We start from the raw sequence: 22,110 nt of genomic DNA, 5'->3' as shown, positions 1-22,110 counted from the left end.
TTTAAACTTACATGTTAAATATTTTAATTATGGATCCCATTCATAGCAACTTTACTCCAACAGAACAAGATTCATAAGTGCAATGTAAATTACAGAAAATGAAATTCCTCAGCTCTAGAAGCAGATACTGTTAAATAATCACATAGAATGGAGTGATTAATTTAAAGCAATAAAAAAAATATACCTTCCTTTCAATTTTTTGAAGATACACCTCAGGTATGTGTTTTTTCATGCTTTCTCTATACAAAAGAACTGAACAAATCTGGATCCATCTCTACACTCCCATTTTCATGCAAACATTAATACAGCATCAAAATGTCATCCTTAGTCCAATAAATAGTTTCTGTACACATTGTACAAAGATACATATAAAGTGAACCTTTTCCCTTAACATCAAACTCCTTCTCAATTCTTTCACCATCCATGTTGAGATACGTCCCAACATTCTCCTGTCCAATCAGCTTCAAATCTCTGCAAGTTAAAGTGCATTGACCACTCGAACAAAAACAGTGAAGAGGGGGTGATGTTTGCTCTGATAAACTTTACTGCTGCTTACGTCTGGGGATAACGGAGTCTGTTTTATCAGTGTTCTTCAGTTTTACCGTATCCTTGTAAAAAGGTTAAGGACAGATTTGGATTCCTGAAAAAAAAAAGAGAAGTCAAACAATTAACTGTTTCAAGAAACATCTAATGCATGCACAAACTTCACATTCATATACTAAGGTTGGATACAAGGCAGCAATTCAATAAAGCTACAGATAAAATCTAACATAATTAAAAATTAAATTCAAGTGTATCAACTTTATTGATTTGCTGTGTATCGCTCCAACAACTTCTATTAAGCCAGCATGAAAAAGATTCAATTTACAGAACTGGCAAAATAAAAGACAGGTGGAGGAGAGGAATTTTAACAATTGGTCAAAAAAAAAGGGATGAATGGAAGAAACTGAGGGGGAAAATTAGAAAGGGAATCTATTTAGTGTAAAGATGATGGTAAGCATGATCACCAGTTCTGGGATTAGCAGGTGTTCAGGAATCTGGAGTTAGGCGTATAAATACCAACACCTGAACAAATCCCATTAATTTTTTAAAGATCAGAGAACCAAGAGAGTCATGAAAGTACGTCTGAAATGGCCAGGAAACATTTACACTGTCAGCTTATAGCGGGGCAAGAACGTAGTTCAGTATTCAATAGTTTAGTGGGTGCAGAGTGGGAGGGGAATAAATCTCAGGCGAAGAACAAAGGGTCAGGGGGTAGGGCTGAAGCTGTTGGGTAGATCGAGTCCATGTGTTGCCCATGTTCTGCTCTGAGAATGGGACGTTCAAGGAGAAAGGCAATTGCTGATGTATAAAGCAGCTAATTCCTTTAACTAATTTCAAAGGAAGTATATTATGTCCAACTAATCTTTCTTTTAGCCTACTAGGAAAATTTAACACTAATACTGTATCTGTAAAGGCCTAGCACGTATTCTTGAAACATTTCTACGGTTCTGTGAAGTTGTTGTAGTTTTATGCATTTGGCTTCATCTAAAACTATCCTTAGCTTTCACAGAGTGTTAACAAAACAGCAGTACTTGGCTGCACAAGGGCAGTTTACATGTGGAATGTGTACTGCAGTACACATGGCCTCACTGACAATCAGTATATGCAATAGGTTACTAGGGAATATATAACAAAAGCACTGCTTCAGAAAATTCTGGATTTTGAGAAATGGCTGATGTCAGACCTTAGTACAAGCAGTTTTGCAAAAAGGCTTCCTCTATTAGATAACCAGACTTCTAAAAATTGCTCCATTTAGTGTGAAGCCATGTGGCAAATGGAGGTTGAGAAAGGTGCAATATAAGTGTTAGTGTCTCTCAAAAAATAGCTCAGCCGGAGAAGCAATCAGTCATTGGGCATCTAATAACGACCTTCAACTACCATGTGACTCTAAAGATAAAGACACATTCTTTTCAGCTAGATGGCAACAAAATTACACACCAAACTTGTTTTGTAACAACAAACAGTCAACTTGAACATGTACCAGCTACTCAAGAAATCCTTGGTGATTTTCCTCAAAGCACAGACCTGTGCTAATAATGGACGGATCCCAAATACCCACTCAACTTTCTTGCCCAAAACCCAGATGGAACTTCAGGAAAGCAAACTGGGAAAAATTCACCTCGCGAGTCGACAATTTGTGCAGCAGAATATCGCCCACCACCAAACCTTTCCACCCATTTCATAGACTCACGCTGAACTGCGCGAAAGAGGCAATAGTGAGAGGCCATCAACAAGAATACATTCCTTGTTGGTCTAAAAAAAATGAAGAACTATTTCAAGGGTTTAAAACAACAGACAATATGACTACAGCTAATGATCTCCTCAAATCACTCCGTAACGACAGACAAAATAGATGGATGGAAACTGTTGAAAACATGGAGCCCACTCACTCCTACATGAACCCTCCTCAAAAAAACACAGCACCAAAGCAACAAACTAATTATCCAGTCGGTGCAGACACAGTAGCAAAATACATCAGACCAAGAAGAACACACACTCCTAATCACAAGTTCAAAACATAAGTCAGATCCGAATACCAAAAACTTTGCATTAGCTCACTAGATGACGCACCTACACTTCCAATAACACCAGCTGATGTAAAATCTGCCCTGCAAAACACTAAATCAGCAAAAGCTGCCGGCATCAACGATATCTATCCAGAAATGCTGAAACATCACCGAGAAGGGAGTAACAAGTGGCTAACTAGTGCTTTCACTGATGTCATAACAAAAGGAAAATACCCTGACACCTGGAAGTGTGCAAAGTCATTGCAATACCTAAACCAGGAAAGCCTGCGGATGATCCAGCAAGTTACCGGCCAAGTTCTCTCCTCTGTTGTACTTACAAACTTCTTTGGTGTGTTATTTTATCCAGAATATTATCTCTGATAGATCCTGACATAGATATTGAACAAGCTGGCTTCAGACATCACCACAATATAAGTGAACAAGGTCTCGCACTCACATCGTACATCAAATCAGGCTTTGAACTCAAAAATAAAACTGGAGCAATTTTCAATCACTTTAACTGCTGCATATTACACCGTTTGGAACCAAGGGTTAATGTTAAAGCTAGTTTTAATGTAAAAACATCCTACATCTCCTCCACCGAATGACAGGCACCCAGTCTTTCATCACTGGGCACCCAGCCTAGGAAGTGACACCAGTCGTATTACGTAATTCCACAATGGCATTGCCCAAGGGTCAGTTCTTGCTCCAACCTTGTTCAAACTGTACCTCAGTGATCTCCCTGAAACCAAATCTGCTAATGTTAGATACATTGATGACTGGGCTATAGCCTTCCTATTGAATGATGTCAAATCCATTGAGAAAATTCTTAGCCAAGATAACAACTCCCTATCCAACTACTTCACAAAGTACTACCTGATATGAATGACAACAAAATAGCAACTTCTATATTTCAACTGGACAACCAACTTACCAAACTTAAACTTAATATCAAACTAAATGACAGTTACTCAACAATCCACACCCAAAGTACTTAGGAGTCACACTAGACTGAACTCTCTCATACAAGATCCACCTTCAAAATGTTGCAAGAAACTAAAATCCAGAATGGTCACAATCAGGAAGATAGCAGGCACTAAATGGGGTGCTAAAGTCAGTCCTACGAACATCTAGCCTAGCACCATGTCTCTCAGCCGCCGAATATTGCACACCCACCTGGGAGAGAAGTGCCCATGCAAACATCATCCATACACAGCTGATTAGTTCTATGAAAATAATCCCAGGAGCCCTAAAATCCACACTGGTCTAACAGCTCCCAACAATGAGCGGAATAGCACCCCTGGAGATCCGCAGGAGAGCAGCTTCAGCAAAATTCTACAAACGTATCCAACATTCCAGTTTGTAAACCCATCGAAAGTGCTCCTCCAACTTTCCGATTCGAATCCTGAAAACCTTTCTACAACTTGAAAAACCTCAACTCCTATGGTGATCACAATGAATGGCACCAATCCTGGCACACCAATGTGCACCCCCCCCCCCCCCCCCCAAGATCTGATCGGTAACCCCACCTCACTCCTCCCGGCATTTACTACTGCTACCAGGAAAAACTGGACAGCTGCAAACAGATTCAGAAGTTGACATGCCAAAACAGTACAAGCACTACACTGATGGAGTGCTCGACAAATCCCAGCTTGCCCCTGTGGTGCTCCAACCCAGGACATCCTCCACCTGGACTAAACATGCCCTCACCAAGATCCAAGACAGCTTTGCCGTGGTCCATGGCTGGGGCCATGAGCTGGAGGAGCGGCTTGACAAAAAACAATTAGAAGTATGAAGAGAAAAGCACCTGCCATATGAAACAACAAATGTCTCCTTACGGCAGAAATCACAAGTACACAGAGATAGTTTGAAATGGGGAGGAGTTAATTCATTTCAAAATATTGGGAACGGAGTAATGACTTCCCAGGATTATTTTTTTTCCCCTTTAATAACTTATCCCAAATTAGACTGAAGTGCTATTATAGAAACAAGTTATAATCATATTGATGCAAAAATAAATGACAAGTTGAAGAATTCGTTAGTCTTGCGAGACCATGGATCTGTGCCTGGAAAGTCTTCACTCTCCAGGGTGCAGGCCTGGGCAAGGTTGTATGGAAGACCAGCAGTTGCCCATGCTGCAAGTCTCCCCTCTCCACGACACCAATGTTGTCCAAGGGAAGGGCATTAGGACCCATACAGCTTGGCACCAGTGTCGTCGCAGAGCAATGTGTGATTAAGTGCCTTGTTCAAGGACACAACACATTGCCTCGGCTGGGGCTCAAACTCACGACCTTCAGGTCGCTAGTCCAATGCCTTAACCACTTGGCCACATGCCCACAAGTTGAAGAATATGCAATGGGAAATTAAAAACATCTTTTCAATAACTAGTTACCAAAGTGTATGCTTTTCCCTAAAAACACGTTTATTTATAAATCAATCAAGTTGGGTGCCACGGTAACATAGTGGTTAGCACGATGCTATTACAGCTCGGGGCAATACGGAGTTCAGAGTTCAATTCCGGCACCATTCTGTAAGGAGTCTCTGTACGTCCTCCTGTGGAATGGGTGGGTTTTCGCCAGGTGCTCCGGTTTCCTTTCACAGCTCAAAGATGTACCGGGAAGGTTAATTCATCATTGTAAGTTGTCCTGTGATTAGGTTAGGTTAATCGGGTTTGTTGGGGGTTGCTGGGGCACCTTGGTTCAAAGGGTCATAAAGCACTGCTCCGCACTGTACAGCTAAATTAAAATAAAATTTAAAAAAATGTTTACAACACAACTCTGCTAGCAAATAACACTAAAGTGCTTGATACCTTTGTAGAACGGGTTTTACTGAAAACGTTCCAAAACCGCAAAGTTTCATCTCCAGCACCTGTCACGATTGCCTCGCCATCTGGTGATATGGCCTAAAGATCAATGAAAGGGAAATTTATTACCAACACTAAGTGGAAAATGCGAATCCACAGATATTATGTCCCACCGTGACTCTAACTCAGAAAAACAACTTGATCTCCTGAAGTTTAGATCTGTAAGTTGCCTCATAAAGTTGGATAGGTACAGTATATACAAGACTGATATATACCTGCATAAGGATATGCAAGACGGGTTTATGCCTCAGGGATGCTGTTTTATTACCTGCTTTCTGTAGCAATAGGAAACCAACCTTATGGCAGATTTTCTCAAATTATTTATCTGTTTCTTCTAATTTCAATATAGCATGAATTGCTTATTTATGTTGATCAATTTTGGAAATATAAAATTAATTAATATTTTAAGTTTCTGCCATGCCGATAGATGTGACTGGAGTCTGCATCAGTTCTGGGAGAACACCATTTCCAATACTTCTCTAAATGAAGCAATGCTCGTTCACCCACTGTTTAAACAAAATTGTTCAGGCTGTGTGAGAAGGAAGAATCTCACATCAGATTACCAACTGGAATGTGAAAAGGAAAATATATTCTTTTCAGTCCTTGAGACAAATAAACATCAGTTAAGCGTAAGTGGGGAAAAAGAAGATTTTAAAAGTAAAAACATTAACGTAAGTGCTATTGTGACTCAGTCTCACTGTCAAACAGCCTGTTGCTCACTGATAGAGTGCCCTCTGCTGGTTGTTTTCAGAATCCATGCCTGGACACCAACTGCTTTGAAAATCATTCATTCAGAATTAATTTTAGGGATGGATTGCTCTCTGCCTATAAACAAGGCAGGGAAACAAAGCTGCTACAGGAGTTTGAAAAGACAACTGTGAAGTCAACTGTTTTCCTCATTTATCTTTTCATGGGGGGGGGTGGTCTCATTGAAATCTTTCGAATGTTGAAAGGCCTAGACAGAGTAGATGTGGAAAGGATGTTTCCCATGGTGGGGGAGTCTAGGACAAGAGGGCACAGCCTCAGGATAGAGGGGCACCCTTTCAAAACAGAGATACGGAGAAATTTCTTTAGTCAAAGGGTGGTGAATTTGTGGACTGTGTCACATGCAGCTGTGGAGGCCAGCTCGTTGGGTGTATTTGAGGCAGAGATTGATAGGTTCTTGATTGGACATGACATCAAAGGTTACGGGGAGAAGGCTGGGAAATGGGGTTGAGGAGGAGAAAATAAAACTAACAGCCATGATTGAATGGCAGAGCAGATTCGATGGGCCAGATGGCCTAGTTCTGCTCCTCTGTCTTATATTAAAAAAATGCAATAGAGAAAGGGCCAGGGAGTGAGAGAAATAAAATTTACAATGACATGATTTACTTTTGTGCCAAGTAACCTTTTACATAAAACTACATGTAACAGATGAAAGCTTATGACAGCAAATATCCCTCCTACAACAGATATTCATTTCACACATAATATCTAACATTTTCAATCAAAATACACATCAATGAACATTAAGCAACTTAGAATAGAAATCACTTTGCGAATAGGCACACAAGTTTAAGAACTGAACACCACAATGTGTTATTACAAGTCAATTAAGCCAAGTACCATTTTGGATTGCCTGGAAATAACTTAAGCCTTTTATGTTGAAAATAATCATAACTGAGAAGCAGAGTCAGTCTTTTAGATCACAAACAAGAGAAAATCTGCAGATGCTGGAAATCAAAGCAACACACACAAAACGCTGGAGGAACTCAGCAGGCCAGGCAGCATCAATGGAAAAGACTTCCAATGTCAATGCTTCAGGCTGAGACCCTTCATCAGAACGGGAGAAAAAAGATGAGGATTTGGTGTAAGAAGGTGGGGGGGGGGAGGAGGAAACACAAGGTGAAACTGGAATGGGGAGGGGTGAAGTAAGGAGCTGGAAGGTTGATTGGTGAAAGAGATTCAAGGGCTGGAGAAAGGGGAATCTGATAAGAGAGGACAGAAGGCCATGGAAGAAAGAACATGGGGAGAAGCACCAGAGGGAGGTGAGGTGAAAAGGAGAGAGAGGGGAATGGGAATGAGGAATGGTGAAGGGGTATGGGGGCATTACCAGAAGTTCAAGTTGTCAATGTTCATGCCATCAGGTTGGAGGCTACCCAGATGGAATACAATGTGTTGTTCCTCCAACATGAGTGTGGCCTCATCGCGACAGTAGAGAAGGCCATGGATGAACATTTCGGAATGGGAATGGAAAGTGAAATTACAGTAGGTGGCCACGAAGAGATTGTGCTTTTACTGGTGGATGGAGCAGGGGCGTAGGTGCTCAGCGAAGTGGTCTCCCAATCTACATTGGGTCTCTCAGATACACAGGAGGCCACACTGGGAGCACTGGATACAGTACATGACTCCAAAAGACTCACAGGTGAAGTGTCGCTTCACCTGGAAGAACTGTTTGGGACCCTGAATGGTAGTGAGAAAGTAGGTGCAGGTGTAGCACTTGTTCTGCTTGCAAGGGTAAGTGCCAGGAGGGAGATCAGTGGGGAGGGACGAATGGACAAGGGAGTTGTATAGGGAGCAATCCCTGTGGGAAGCAGAAAGTGGGTGGGGGGGTGGGAGGGAAAGATGTGCTTGGTGGTGGGATCCTGTTGGAGATGGCGGAAGTTATGGAGAATTACATGCTGGACGCCGAGGCTGGCGGGGTGGTAGGCGAGGACAAGAGGAACCCTATTCCTGGTGGTGGTGGTGGGAGGATGGGGTGAGGGCAAATGTGTGTGAAATGGAAGAGATGCAGTTGAGGGCAGTGTTAATGGTGGAGGAAGAGAATCCCCTTTCTTTGGAGGAGGAGGACATCTCCTTCGTTCTGGAATGAAAAGCCTCATCCTGAGAGCAGATGCGGCGGAGATGGAGGAATTGAGAGAAGAGAGTGGCAGTTTTACAAGTAACAGGGTGGGAAGAGGTATAGTCCAGGTAGCTGTGAGAGTCAGTGGGTTTATGATAGACATCAGTAAACAAGCTGTCTCCAGAGATAGAGACAGTGAGATCAAGAAAGGCAAGGGAGATGTCGGAAATGGACCAGGTAACTCTGAGGGCAGGGTGGAAGTTGGAGGCAAAGTTGATGAAGTCGACGAGCTCTGCATGGGTGCAGGAAGCAGCACAAATGCAGTTCTCGATGCAGCGTAGGAAAAGTTGGGGAGTGATACCAATGTAGGTGTGGAACATCGATTGTTCCACTTAGTCAACAAAAAGACAGGCTTAGCTGGGCCCATGCGAATGCTACACCTTTTGTTTGAAGGAAGTGGGAAGAGCCGAAGGAGAAACTATTGAGAGTGAGGACCAGTTCCACCAGACGGAGGAGAGTGGTGGTGGTGGGGAACTGGTTGGGTCTGGTGTCCAGAAAGAAACGGGGAGCTTTGAGGCTTTCCTAGTGGGGGATGGAGGTGTGTAGGGACTGGACATCCATTGTGAAAATAACATGTTTGGGGCCAGGGAACTTGTAATCATTGAAAAGATCAAGGGCATGTGAAGTGTCACGGATGTAGATAGGAAGGGACCAAACCAGGCTGGAAAAACTGAGTCAAGGTATGCAGATACGAGTTCAGTGGGGCAGGAGCAAACTGAGACAATGTGTCTACCTGGACAGGCAAGTTTGTGGACCTTGGGTAGGAGGTAGAAACAGAAGGTGTGGGGTGAGGGAACTATGAGGTTGGTGACAGAGGATGGGAGATCCCCACAGTGTGGGAGACAAAGGCCTGATGCTCCTTAGTGGGATCCTGTTCAAGGCACAAGTAAGAGCAGGTGTCTGACAGTTGTCGCTGGACCTCAGCAAGGTAGAGATCAGTCTGCCAGATTACTAAGCAGCCTCCTATCTGTGGGTTTTGATGGTGAGGTTAGAATTAGTGTGAACAGCATGGAGGACATCCGGAGGGAGTGAGGTTGGAATTGGAGAGAGGAGTGGTGAAGTTGAGACTGTTGATGTTCCATCGGCAGTTGGCAATAAAAAGATCCAGAGCAGGGTGTCCAGCAAGAGGAGGAGGGTTGAAGACAGGAGAAGGGGTCATCTGTGGGGGTGGAGAGTCCTCGCCAAAGAAGTAGGCTTGGAGACAGAGCCAGCGGAAGGAGAGCTCAGTATCACGGCGGGTATGGAACTCACTGAGGTGTGCGTGCAGTGGGACAAAGGTGAGACCTTTACTGAGGACAGAATGTTCTGCATCAGAGAGGGGAAGGTCAGAGGGAATGGAGAAGATCACACAGTTTTATAGATTGTGATAAATTCAACTGAGAAGTTACAGCATAGTCTCCGAATACTGCACTTTCTTTGCACCGTAATTAATATTACAGTTACCCTTATTTACACACTGTGCTTACAGTTGTTATACTTTTTGTCAGTAACAATTGATTAGTGGAGAACCATTCAGAACGTTAAAACACTTACCAGGTACAGCACTCTATATGAATGTCCTGTCAGTTTGGCAACTTGTGTTAAGGATGGATATTTCCACACTAAGATTTGATTCTGGGAATAGCCGTGTGTACTAACCTGGAAAGTAAAGCAGAGTTACAACAAACTTGAACAGAAGTGAAACAATTATAGACTTTAATTAGAAATAACCTTGCTTCAAAAGAGACTGATTCAAGTAAAAGTCAACTGAAAGCTGGCAAGCCACACGACACTTTTATTGGCTATATAAACATATTCATCACCTGATGCCCTTCAACCATAAGCTCCTTGAAGCCATACAATTTGGCTCCAATACTCTATCCTTGACTGTACAATTATCTTTTATTTTGCTATAAACATCACAATGCAAGCTTTTCAAAAGAGCAGTTCAGCTGTAAAGCAGGCATTGCAATCCCAGATCATGCCTTTAATGGGCACCACATGCAAAAACAAGAATTAAACAAAAGGTTTTGCAGCTTTTTTACAAGGTTACTGGAGAAAGCTCCAGAATTTCAAAAATATTGGTGTTAACTTTAGTTTGCTTGCTAAATGCAATAAGCTTCAGAACAGAGTAAGCTGGGACTCATTGTAACTGCTTGAAGACTACCAAGTTTCGCCTTGAAATCATGAACACTTGTACTCTATTAGCTATTATTATATCTAGAACCAAACAATTATGAGCAGAGAAGATGCAGGAGGGATGGATAGAAGAATGAGAAAGATCTTTGATAGGACAGGGTCAGAAGACCACGTGCTCTGCTGCCCAAAATGAACATTTCTTCTTTTTTTGTCCCCCAGTTCCAATGAAGGGTCCTAAACCTGAAACATTAACTGTTTCTCTCTTCCCAGATGCTGAAAGTTTCCTGAACTTTTTGTATTTATTCAGACTTTCAGCATCTGCAGTTTAAAATTTTTTTTCCACCTTATCTTATGGACACTGCCATCTGCTGCTACAAAGGTTCTATGTAATTTCACAGGGAGCAAGGAAAATAGGAAAATAGATTGTTAAAATCCCAAGTCCGATATTCAAGGATAAACTGTGAAACCTCTTGAACTCTACCATCTCGAGTCAGAGAGCACTACAGCACAGAAACAGGCCTGGCCCTTTGGCTCACCTGGTCTATGCTGAACTCTTATTCTGCCTTGTCCCATCCATCTGCACCTGGACCATAGCCCTCCGTACCCCTCTCAACCATACACTTACCCAAGTTTCTCTTAAATGTTGCAATCAAAGCCACATCTACCACTTCCACAGGCAGCTCACCCTCAGGTTCCCCTTCCACACTTAATGGATGAACCATGAGTTCTTGTCTCACCCAACCTCAATGTAAAACGACTGCTTGCATTAACCCTATCTATGCCACTTATAATTTTATATACCTCTGTCAAATCTCCCCTCATGCTCCAGGGAATAATTTCCCTAATCTCTTCAACCTTTCCCTATCGTTCAAGTCCCAGCAAAATCCTTTGAGTGCCAAGTCCACAATGATGAGATCTCTCATCACAGTGGCAGAGCTGACAGCATTGCTGCTGCACAGGTATGGTCCAGATCAGATTCTGTCTGTGTGCATATTCTCGCTATGGATTACCCTTGTACTCTGCATGTCAGAAAGAACAGGTTGTGGGGGGGGGAGGGGGAAAAACTGGTTGGAAAATTCAGAGCTGGCACAGGCTCAATGGGCTGAACAGCCTCATCTGATTTGAAGAAAATGTGAAGTCTACCACAAGTGTAAAGGACACAGACTGTGCTTCCCAGAGAGTTAAAGTGCTTGGTATTCTGAAGACATAATAGAATAAATAAATCCAATCTAAGATCATCGTCAATATGAATGACATGTGCAGAAGAAAACAAATCTTTATTCCATCATTTCCTGTCCAGGCTAACCAAATATGTGCATGCACATACGTTGCTCATTGGATTTATTACTAATATACTGCAGATTTAATTTGTCATAGCTTTCAATGTCAGAAGCTTACCAGTTCATTTGCGTGCTTTGACCACGCAAGATTGCAGACTTGGGAGCCGGTGTCAACGCACTGCAGTGGCTGACAGGTTAGTGTGTTCCAGAAACGGATGCAGCGATCCGCAGTGCCCCCTCCCGAAGCCAGGAGTCCGTGTTGATGAGGGGACCACGCGATGGCTTTTACAGCTGCTAAGTGTTCTGTGTACTGTTGGACTGGGCTCAGACTGGAATTGTTCCACACAAACAGCTGAAAAAAGAAAATATGTTGCAGCCGTAATACAAATATAATCAACAACTTTAACCTCACAGAACTTTACATTATAACACAACTTGACAAGTTCCCAATGAACTTTCATCCACTCCTCACTCAAACTGGTAGTCATCTAGCTAATTGAACAGAAGTACACCATTTCACCTCTCGGCAATTTGCCAACCATTCATTTAATTCCTTCATTATATGGGTGCAAGACCATGCCACTAAATTCCGTTTTACAGCTCTCGCAATAGTACCAACTCTAGACATCAGTGGAATGCGTGTGAGGTACCTTGTTGTCGTTGCCGCCGGAAGCCAGGTGCTGGTGGTCAGGGGACCACTTTAACCCACAAACTTCCTGCCTGTGACCTTGTAACCGGCGCTCTGTCTGAAGTGGGGGTGTTCGTACGTCTCGCTGCAGAATCAGACGGTCCCGACTACCTGATGAAAGTTGATCAGCATTCCAGGCCAAAGCCCCTGCACATCAAGCAACACTGCATTAAAAAAACATTAGCAGTTGTATAACTAATCATTTAGTCCCCTAATACTTTCATTTCAGAAGCATTTAAGCAACAATAACCTCATTTACTCAAAGGCAACATGTTGTTAAAAGCTGTGATGGTAGCAATAACAGACAACTGAAGATCAAAATACATCAGCACTGAACACAGATCTTAAACTCTCCTTTGTAATGTGTTCATGGATTTAACAGTGTCATAAGAATTTCTATTTTAAGCTGTTGTTGCTAACCCTGTCCTCCTGAAAACACAGACCTTCAATAAAAAAGCGTAGCAACTAAAATCAAATAGCCCTGCTCTTCCTAGACAATATACATTTTGTTGGATTCCTAAATCTCCATGATTAACAATGCCATTTTAGTCCACATGAAAACCTAATATCATTAGATCACCTTTCCACATCTGTACACTTTTATAACAACACGTCTTAAAGCCCTGGTACAATCTCAGAAGGACACAAAGGATTCCTTGGACCTTTTGCAGAGAGAGGTAGTAGCATCACACCACCTCTCCTTATCATATTTACCTCAATCGATAACACCAAAAAAACAAATCAGAGCAGGATCCAACTGCTGCTCATCACAAAATGCCTGCCCCACTTCCTATGGCAATGAATCAGAATCACATTTAATATCACCGGCATGTGTCATGAAATTTGCACTTCACTGCACTTCAGTGGTTTAAAATTGCTTGAAGATACTCAGATAGCGTGGAGACACAAGCCCCTCTCTCCATTTCTTTAATCCTGATTGAGAAGTTACAGAACCTGGGCCTCTGTACCTCCCTCTGCAATTGGATGCTCAACTTCTTAACTGGAAGATTACAATCTGTGTGGATTGGTGATAACATCTCCTCCTCACTGACGATCAACACTGGCGCACCTCAGAGGTGTGTGCTTAGCCCACTGCTCTATTTTCTACATACACATGACTGTGTGGCTAGGAATAGCTCAAATACCATCTATAAATTTGCTGATGATACAACCATTGTTGGTAGAATCTCAGGTGGTGACAAGAGAGCGTACAGGAGTGAGATATGCCAACTAGTTGAGTGATACCGCAGCAATAACGTCAGTAAGACAAAAGAGCTGATTGTGGACTTCAGGAAGGGTAAGATGAAGGAACACATATGAATCCTCATAGGGGGCTCAGAAGTGGAGGGAGTGAGCAGTTTCAAATTCCTGGGTGTCAAGATCTCTGAGGATCTAACCTGGTCCCAACATATCGATGTAGTTATAAAGAAGGCAGGACAGTGACGATAATCAAGGAGTTTGAAGAGATTTAGCATGCCAACAAATACACTCAAAAACTTCTATAGGTGTACCGTGAAGAGCATTCTGACAGGCTGCATCACTGTCTGGGTGGGGGTGGGGGGGGGCTACTACACAGGACCCATAGAAGCTGCAGAGGATTATAAATTTAGCTGGCTCCATCTTGGGTACTAGCCTGCAAAGTAAAGTGTCTCAGAAAGGCAGTTTCCATCATTAAAGACTTCCAGCACCCAGGACATGCCCTTTTCTCACTGTTACCATCAGGTAGGAGGTACAGAAGCATATATATTGCATTGAACTGCTGCTGCTAACTAGTTTCATGACACACGCTGGTGATACTAAACCTGATCCTTATTCTGCCGATTTGTCCAATCTCACTCAATCACCCAAAATGGATCTCAGGAGATGGTACAAAGCTAACATTATTTGTACAATATACAGTTACTTAGCTGTTCATCTTTCTTCCAAGGTTACACAAGACATACAGTTAAAAAACAAAATCCCACAGTGGAGGGTTATCTACAATTCTACAAGGACAGTTACATTACAGCAGTTCACTTAGCTCCTTAAATCAGTTTTATAATTTTAGCTAAATCAAAGATTGTTATTTGTAAACCTTGCCTAACTAAAATCTATCAGACGTCACGTTGAAACTTTTAATTGACCCTCAGGGAGGGGGGATGAAAGAGAGGAAAGGAAACTCCAGATTTTCATTTCCCTTCTGAGGAGGAATTTCTTGTCATCACTAATAAATATTCCAGATCCCTTAAAGATACATGGCAGAATTGCAGAACAGAAAATGCAAATTAAGGACACGTTCAAACTACAAATATTCAGGAAGACAGCGTAATTCACCTTGGATGCTGACTGTACCATACGATAATTATCTATACTCCCACACATCCATCTGCCAATTTAATCGCAACCAACAACTCATTAGTACTCACCAACCCTAGCGGAATGTCCATCGAGAGAGGTTAGTTTCTTCCCAGCTGCTGCATCCCAGATCTGCACGTATCCTTTATGGGTGCCCACAGCTACAAAGTTCCCCTGAGCATATTAAAAATGTATTATTATCTCCATAATAATACAGCACTTAAAGAGGTCCTTTGAACACACAGAACATATTCTTATTCTCCCATATTCCCATTCACTCTACAACTCACCTATGTGCAAGAGGCAAATTGCAGTGGCCGGTTCACCCACCAACTGGCACGACGTTGGGATGTTTGGGAGGAAAGTGGAGCATATGTAAATTTTACACACAAAGCACCGGGTGTCAGAGTCGAAGCAAGATCACAGAAACGGTGAGGCTGCAGCTCTACCAGTGAGGGCTTTGCTTGTAAGACAGCAGGTTGGTGACTTGCTCCCATAGTTCACCTCACACGCAAAGTGAATAAGAGTAGCACTGGTAACAAGGGTTGAACACTGAGACAGAGGGAAATTCTGAAGCAGTGTCCAAAACCTATCTCCAAAGAATGGATCAGGCACACTGCTGGAATGGAGGGAGGGGAAGAACAGAAGTGTGTACCTGTAATGTATAGGACCTCTCAGTGCTCCCATGCCCATCTACTGACCTGAAGTGCTTACAGATCATTCTTTATTTTATTGAAAATAATCCCTCAGCCTTTGCATTGAAGTTGGTCAAAAATAATTGCACAAGGCAGGGAGGAAATCATTCCCTAAAAATGTCATCTTCATTTTAATGCTATCTTACAGGGCTTCTCAAATACTTCCATGTTTTAACTTCATAGAATTCGTAGATCTGTTTTTTTTAATAGAAACTCAAAGCTCTATTTAAATATATACCAAATTTTCTAATTAAAAATTACAGGCCATTTTCTATCTATTCATTTGCTCAGTTAACCCAGTGTCGGTAGTTAAGTAACTGCGTAGCAATTAACCTTTTGCACAGAGTAGAAATTATCCATGACACACCAATTGACTAAAAGGTAATTAGCAATACAGTATTTCACAATATTTTAGTATTAATTCATCTGTGAATAATAGCCTCATGAAAGAAAAAAATCATTAATATTTGTAAATAAATGTACAATAAAATCTAACGAATTTGACTGGACATTTAATCAGTGAGAACAGGAATTGAATTCAGTAAAGAGTGATTACACGCACTCTCTCATTCCAACAAACTGATGTAACAGAGTCCCCATCTATGGAGAGGTCACATAGCCTTGTTACCTAGGAAACAAAAAGACCAAGCACAATTAGCATGGCTCTCTATTTAAAAACAAGATCCAATCCCTCGATAAATCAGAGCTCACCCCTCATCGACCCCCAATTTAACACTCTTACTCAGGTGGCTTTGCAGAATAATTGTCCCAAAGGACCAGAATCCTTTGTTAAATAGAGACCACATGATTCATCGAAACAATCGTGTACTCAGGCAAACGCAAGGTTCCTTATTAAGCTCTCTCTCATGTTGCAAGAACAAAAGCAATTCATTGTTTGCCCAGCACTGAGAGATTGTGGTTGTAAATAATTAAACGATAAAACGCGCTTATGAAACAAAATTTTAAAATTCATTGTATCAGATTTCCTTACGATATAAAGAGGCAAATATTTGATTCATTTAGTTCTGCAGGCTCTCATAGCAATTCCCACATTCCATTCCACTATAACCTATTCCCTCTAAAATGCACACTAACTTCACCCTGATTCTCAGCCCCCCCGCCCCGCCCCATTACTAGAGGTAATTTACAGTAACTAATTTCCCTCCCAACAAGCAGGTCTTTAGGACATTGGAGCACCTGGGAGATCAAATGTAGGTCACAGCAGTTCTATCTGTGCCACACTTTTAACAATAAATGGGGCAAGAAAGTCCTTGATCTCAAATTGCAAGTGATCACTGTCCATTCAGCTCTAAATGAAAGTAAGTCACTAAATATATTGAAAGAACAGAAAAAGGAAGCAAATAAAAAGAAATCTATCAAAACAAAACCGTATTCGCAGTGGGACCCCCTGTAGTTTCCGGAGATGAAAAGGTAGTTCAGTTGCCTCTGGAAAGCTGAGTGGGCAGACTGGCCTTTGTTCTTCCCTAGGCTCCAGCTAATAAACACTTGTAAATTGTGAATATCAAACTCCAAAGAACTGGCATTAATTTACCCTCACTTCTCCCAAAAGTTGTTAGACTGTGAGCCAGACCGGAATCCTCCATACATGAGCAAGACAAAAGCCTAGATGTTACCAAGGCATGACAATGTATAATAACAAAGGCCCGTCAGGAGACAAAACCGTCACTGACCCACTATGCGCAAAGAGTGTCGGAGACACCAAGGGCATGTCTCTTCCAACCATCAGCGCCATCTACATGATGCACTGCTTCAGAAAGGCAACATTTATCAATAAAGACCTTCACCAGCCAGGCCATGCCATCTTACTGCTACCACTGGGTAGAAGGTACAGAAGCCTCAAGTCCCACATCACCAGGTCAAGAACAACTACTTCTCTTCAACCATTTGGTTCTTATACAAACCTGCACAACCCTAATCACTTCCTCAGTATAGAAACATTATGTCTATTTTACATTACAATATACTGTCCTTCCCCCCCCCCCACATTTTAAATGTGTTCTTCATTGTATAATTTGCTCTGCTTGCGATTGTTGTGTCTCTGATGCTATGCACCTGGTGATGCTGCTGAAAGTAAGTTTTCCATTGTACTTATGCACGTGATGATATGTTCAACTTTGCCACTAATGAAGACATTTGAAATACTTCTAAATGTTTCTGATTATCAAAGACATTTTAGGAAGTTCAAAATAATTTAGATCATTAAAATGATCAGAAACATAAAACAATAAACCTATTTTAAAACTGACAGTATTAGAAAATAATATTAAAAATTAAGTTTCCATTTCTATACATCTGCCTGATCTGCTGTTTGCAGTATTCTCTGTTTTTATTTCAGATTTATAGTACTCCCACATTCCTTTTTAATCAATGCCAGTGATCACATAAAATACTGGTCTTGCGCTACGTCCACCAGTCACCTGGGCATTGAAGTGTTGACATCTGACCTGCTGCAGCAATGCAGGCTGGGAACAGAACTGTTGCCAAGGAAATATTGGCTGAACAATAACACATGTTGCCATGTCATGTAACAAAGTAAGCAAGTTGCACCTTACCTGACTGGTACATGCACTCCACAGGTAAACACACGCACCAAGACCAACACTTAAGACATTTGCTGCTGACCAATCCACCAGATTGAGGTAAAAGTCATCTTGCAATTCTGGAGCATCCAGGACTTTAAATGGAATCTTTGAAATCTTCCTTGTTGGTTTCCGTGGTGACCGCAACAACTTTTGACTGTTCAAAATAAGTTGAAAGCAGGTTAAATTTATGGTCAGTTAGAGATATTGCTTGCTTATTCTATCCTGGGCAAATAAGGAAATTCTGCCTAGAACAGAATTTTTAAATCATTGATAAGACCTTCAGCTTTAAAATGTAACACAAAAGGTTCAACTTATGTTGTGACATTTTCCAGAACTAGTCCCCTGTAATGAGCCAAAGAGTGCCATTTACAAATACAAATGTTGAATGAACCTGGCAATTAAACACTTCAGAAATAAGTAAACAGCTAAAAAAGCAGAGCAAGAGAAATATTCTTCCACGTAACAAACTCATAGCTTTTCTTTCATTTGGTTCTTTAAAATATAACTGATTGATCCCTTTTTTAAAATCATTACTTCTAATACATTTCTGCCAAGCCTGTGTTCTAACCATTCAATTCCAATTGAAATATTGGAGAATGCGAACCACAGGATATATAAATGCCAAGAACACCATCAGTTTCTTCTTTCTACATTGGTTCATTCCTGGAGCCACTTTAAATCCACTGCTCTACATCTTATTCTGTTTTCTTTAAAGCATATACACTTTAAAATGCTGAGAGTGCCAAGAAAATAATTCGATTCTAACACTGAGATCCTTCACTGAATGTATCATGCATGTATAATTATCAAACAATACAAGTTGCATCATAACTGTTCATATTCAGATGAAATTTGAGAATGAACAGAAATAGTTAAAACTACATCTGAAAAAGATTAATTTTCATGAATAGGCTACAAATATTTGTCTCAATTGTTCATGTTGGAAGCAGCAAAAAGGAATTTAAGGAATTAAGTTCTCAGCAATTCGACTAAGAGCAGTTCACCAACGAAGAGAACTCATAAAACCTAATACTTTGTTTTACGAAATCAGTGGAAAACACTCAGTGAAGTTTGGGGCAGACTGTTGGCTGAAAGAGCACACGTCTAATACTCATTTTCAAAATCAATCTACAATTATGGTTCTTCATTCTTCTTTAAAAAGAGAGAAACAAATTGAACAATGAGTTAACAGTCCTCCTTTACCCACCTTTTATTACTAACAGGAGATAGTGAATACGGTGAAATCTCATTCCCACTTTCAGTAGTAGATCTCTTTGTACTCAAAGCATACTGAAAGAAGATGAAACACACCAAGTAAAAGTTAAAGCTTGAAAGAAAACCTCATTTTATTGCAATGAGCAACACACAGTGAAGCAGTTACTACCATGTAAAATCCTTGTAGAAAGTAAACCTTTCAGAAACAGAATAAATTTGTCATTTTTAGATTTATGCTATGTTAATGAACAATCTGTTCAATAATATCTAATTAAAATATTTCACTACTCTTTCTTTGCTTATGCTTATCTGAAATACACAGGCGTAAATTAACATTTCGTTCAAAAAATGGTACCTATCGTCCATATTACAGTTCAAGATCGAAACATACTGAAGATTTTCAAAAACAAAATAAAAGTACACAAGAATGTGGGTTAAGTCAGCGTGGAGCTTACAGAGCTCACTGTTACTGATCTGAGTCAAAAAATTAACATTATGGTACCTCCTAAGTGTATCAGCCTCCTTTGGAAGATTAAAGACATCACAACGTCAACTAACGTATGGGGAATTTTTTTGCTATCAATGTTATCTTGTTGTGCACAAAACAATGAGAAGAGTTGATTAATCCATTTTTAATATCTTAAAACGGGGGGAGGGTGTTTCCTGGACATAGGACAGATCTTGGGCAATGAGACGTTAATCAATTATGGAGCAACACACACAAAATGCTGGAGGAATTTGGCAGGTCAGACCGAAATAAACAGCTGACATTTCAGGCTGAGACCCTTCATCGGTACTAGGTTAACTAGCTAACGTAGGTTTATTTATTCATCTGGAACCTGTTGTCACGGAACAAAGCAGAAACATGCAGTGGAATATAGCTATTTGTAGGTGCTACATCTATAATTATTAGACTGTGGGGCTATCAACCTGGGGGCAGTTATATTGAAATCCAAGCAAAAAATACGCCACTTTCAGTACAGGCACAACAGAAATGACTGGGGTGGCGAGGCAGAGAATTAATCAACGTGGTGACTCTTTAGAAATCAGGGGCAGCTTTCTGATTCAGCTCCAGTTATTATGCTGTCAAGTTTAGTGTTACAACACAGGAGACACCATCTGACTGTGCGTAGGACAATATGGCTGACCAGAGATAAAGGCACTAGTTTAGCCAGTCTATAAATAATGGCGTCATTGATCACGTTGTTCGCTTACTCTGAATAGATTGCGTCGCTCCTGCATCGGCATCTGGAATCTCCGATCTTCTGTCTGTGGATCACTCACTTTTTCAATGCCTGCTCCCAGTAACTCATTTTTTAGCAAGGCAGCATATGCCACACCATCTGCCAATGGACAAGAAATTCCCATTACGGCAATACCACCATCCCATTATTACCACGGAAAACAGCAACTTCTTTTATTTTAGATCATCTGAAATCCATACCCAAACACAATGGGGCACCTTTCCGCCAACAACTACACACCACGACTGGAAGAAAATCAGGAGTACATTCTTCTCCAGTAGGGATAAGCAGAAGATCAAACAAATAGCAGTAAACAGCAAGGGTTATCAATTTCCAGTTATTTTCAAATTTACTGTCATTCAACAGTATACTTACTGCCAAATGAAACAATGTTTCTCTGGACCAAGGTGCACAGCAGAGTATATCTAACTCCCACCCAACACTAAGTAAATAAGCTGCATTTACTACACCATTTCAAAAGTAAGTGGTCTAACACTACTGACACTTCATATGTGGTGAGACCTGAGCGGCTGCAGGGAGTTCAGTAATCCTACGGTCTGGGCGAGGCGAAGAAGCTGTTTCTCATCCTAACAGTCATTGTCCTAATACTACAGTACTTCCTGCCCAATGGTAGGGGGTCGAAGAGATTGTTGTACAGATGGGAGGGATTTGTACACACAACTCTCATGATAAATATCTCAGATGGGTGGAAGACAGACTCCGACAATCCTCTCAGCAGACCTCGCAATCCTTTGTAGGGCTTTGTGGTCAGATGACTTGCTATTCCTGTACCAGACAGGACACCCTCAATGGCGCTCCTGTAAAAATTTGGTCAGAATGCTGGCAGCGGGGAATCCTCGCTCTCCTCAATATCTTCAGGAAGTGGAGATGGTGATGTGCTTTCTTGACGAAGAGGTGCGATTGTCTATTATGTGCACTCCCAGAAACGTGGTGCTTCTGGCTCTCTCCATGGAGGAGCTGTTTATGTTCAGTGAGGAGTGGTCAGCCTGCACCTTCCTAAAGTCTTTATTCTTGTCCACGTTGACCATCAAGTTGTGCTTGCACCATTCTACCAGCCATTCACCTTGCTCTCTGTATGCTGTATTGGCATCGTTGTTGATAAGGCCATCCACTGCTGTGTCACCAAATGAACCTTACGACACGGACTGACTGGCCTTTCTGTCTCGAAACCCAAGATCCAGTTACAGAGAGGGGTGCTGAGACCCAAGGAGTACAGTTAACCCACAAGGATCTGAGGGATGAACTTATTAAAATGCCGCGATGGAGTCGATAAACAGCACACTGGCGTATGAGGCACAGAAACTGATGGGGTCAACAGTGTTCAGGTCATTAGGTCACCCAAAATTCCTTGATCTTGCCTTGGATCTTTTAACAGGCAGTATGGAACCCTAGATTGACATTCATCCAAAAGATGGTATCCATGATAGTGGTGGGATTCCCTCAGCAGTGCCCGACTTCTTAGCCTTCCTTGAATAGACAACCTGCTCAACCCAAGTGTCTTACATCTGTATTTTGTATAGCTAAATCATGTTACAGATGCAACTCTCCAAGCTCAGGAACCCTAATACAGCAAGTCAAGATTCCTTGAGAACTCACCCAAGTCCATTTTAATTGTATGA

General features: G+C 41.5%; 1 protein-coding gene across 2 annotated transcripts in view; it reads right to left on the bottom strand.

Annotated features, from left to right (window-relative positions):
- Positions 1-22,110, bottom strand: part of LOC140205881 (fizzy-related protein homolog) — a 47,758-nt gene continuing 25,648 nt past the window's right edge. For both annotated transcript variants that reach the window (XM_072273720.1, XM_072273719.1), the window contains 10 exons: positions 20,442-20,569; positions 19,219-19,301; positions 17,982-18,165; positions 15,971-16,036; positions 14,785-14,887; positions 12,342-12,526; positions 11,810-12,043; positions 9,827-9,931; positions 5,359-5,451; positions 1-640 (listed from right to left, as the gene is read on the bottom strand). In XM_072273720.1, the coding sequence (XP_072129821.1) occupies positions 599-640; positions 5,359-5,451; positions 9,827-9,931; positions 11,810-12,043; positions 12,342-12,526; positions 14,785-14,887; positions 15,971-16,036; positions 17,982-18,165; positions 19,219-19,301; positions 20,442-20,569 (1,223 nt within the window). In that variant the 3' untranslated portion in view covers positions 1-598. The remainder of the gene's footprint in view (positions 641-5,358; positions 5,452-9,826; positions 9,932-11,809; positions 12,044-12,341; positions 12,527-14,784; positions 14,888-15,970; positions 16,037-17,981; positions 18,166-19,218; positions 19,302-20,441; positions 20,570-22,110) is intronic.

This window comes from Mobula birostris, chromosome 12 (genome assembly GCF_030028105.1).
Source record: "Mobula birostris isolate sMobBir1 chromosome 12, sMobBir1.hap1, whole genome shotgun sequence".
Lineage (NCBI taxonomy): Eukaryota > Metazoa > Chordata > Chondrichthyes > Myliobatiformes > Myliobatidae > Mobula > Mobula birostris.
Note: the sequence above shows the minus strand (reverse complement) of the source record. Positions and strands in the feature narration are given on the sequence as shown.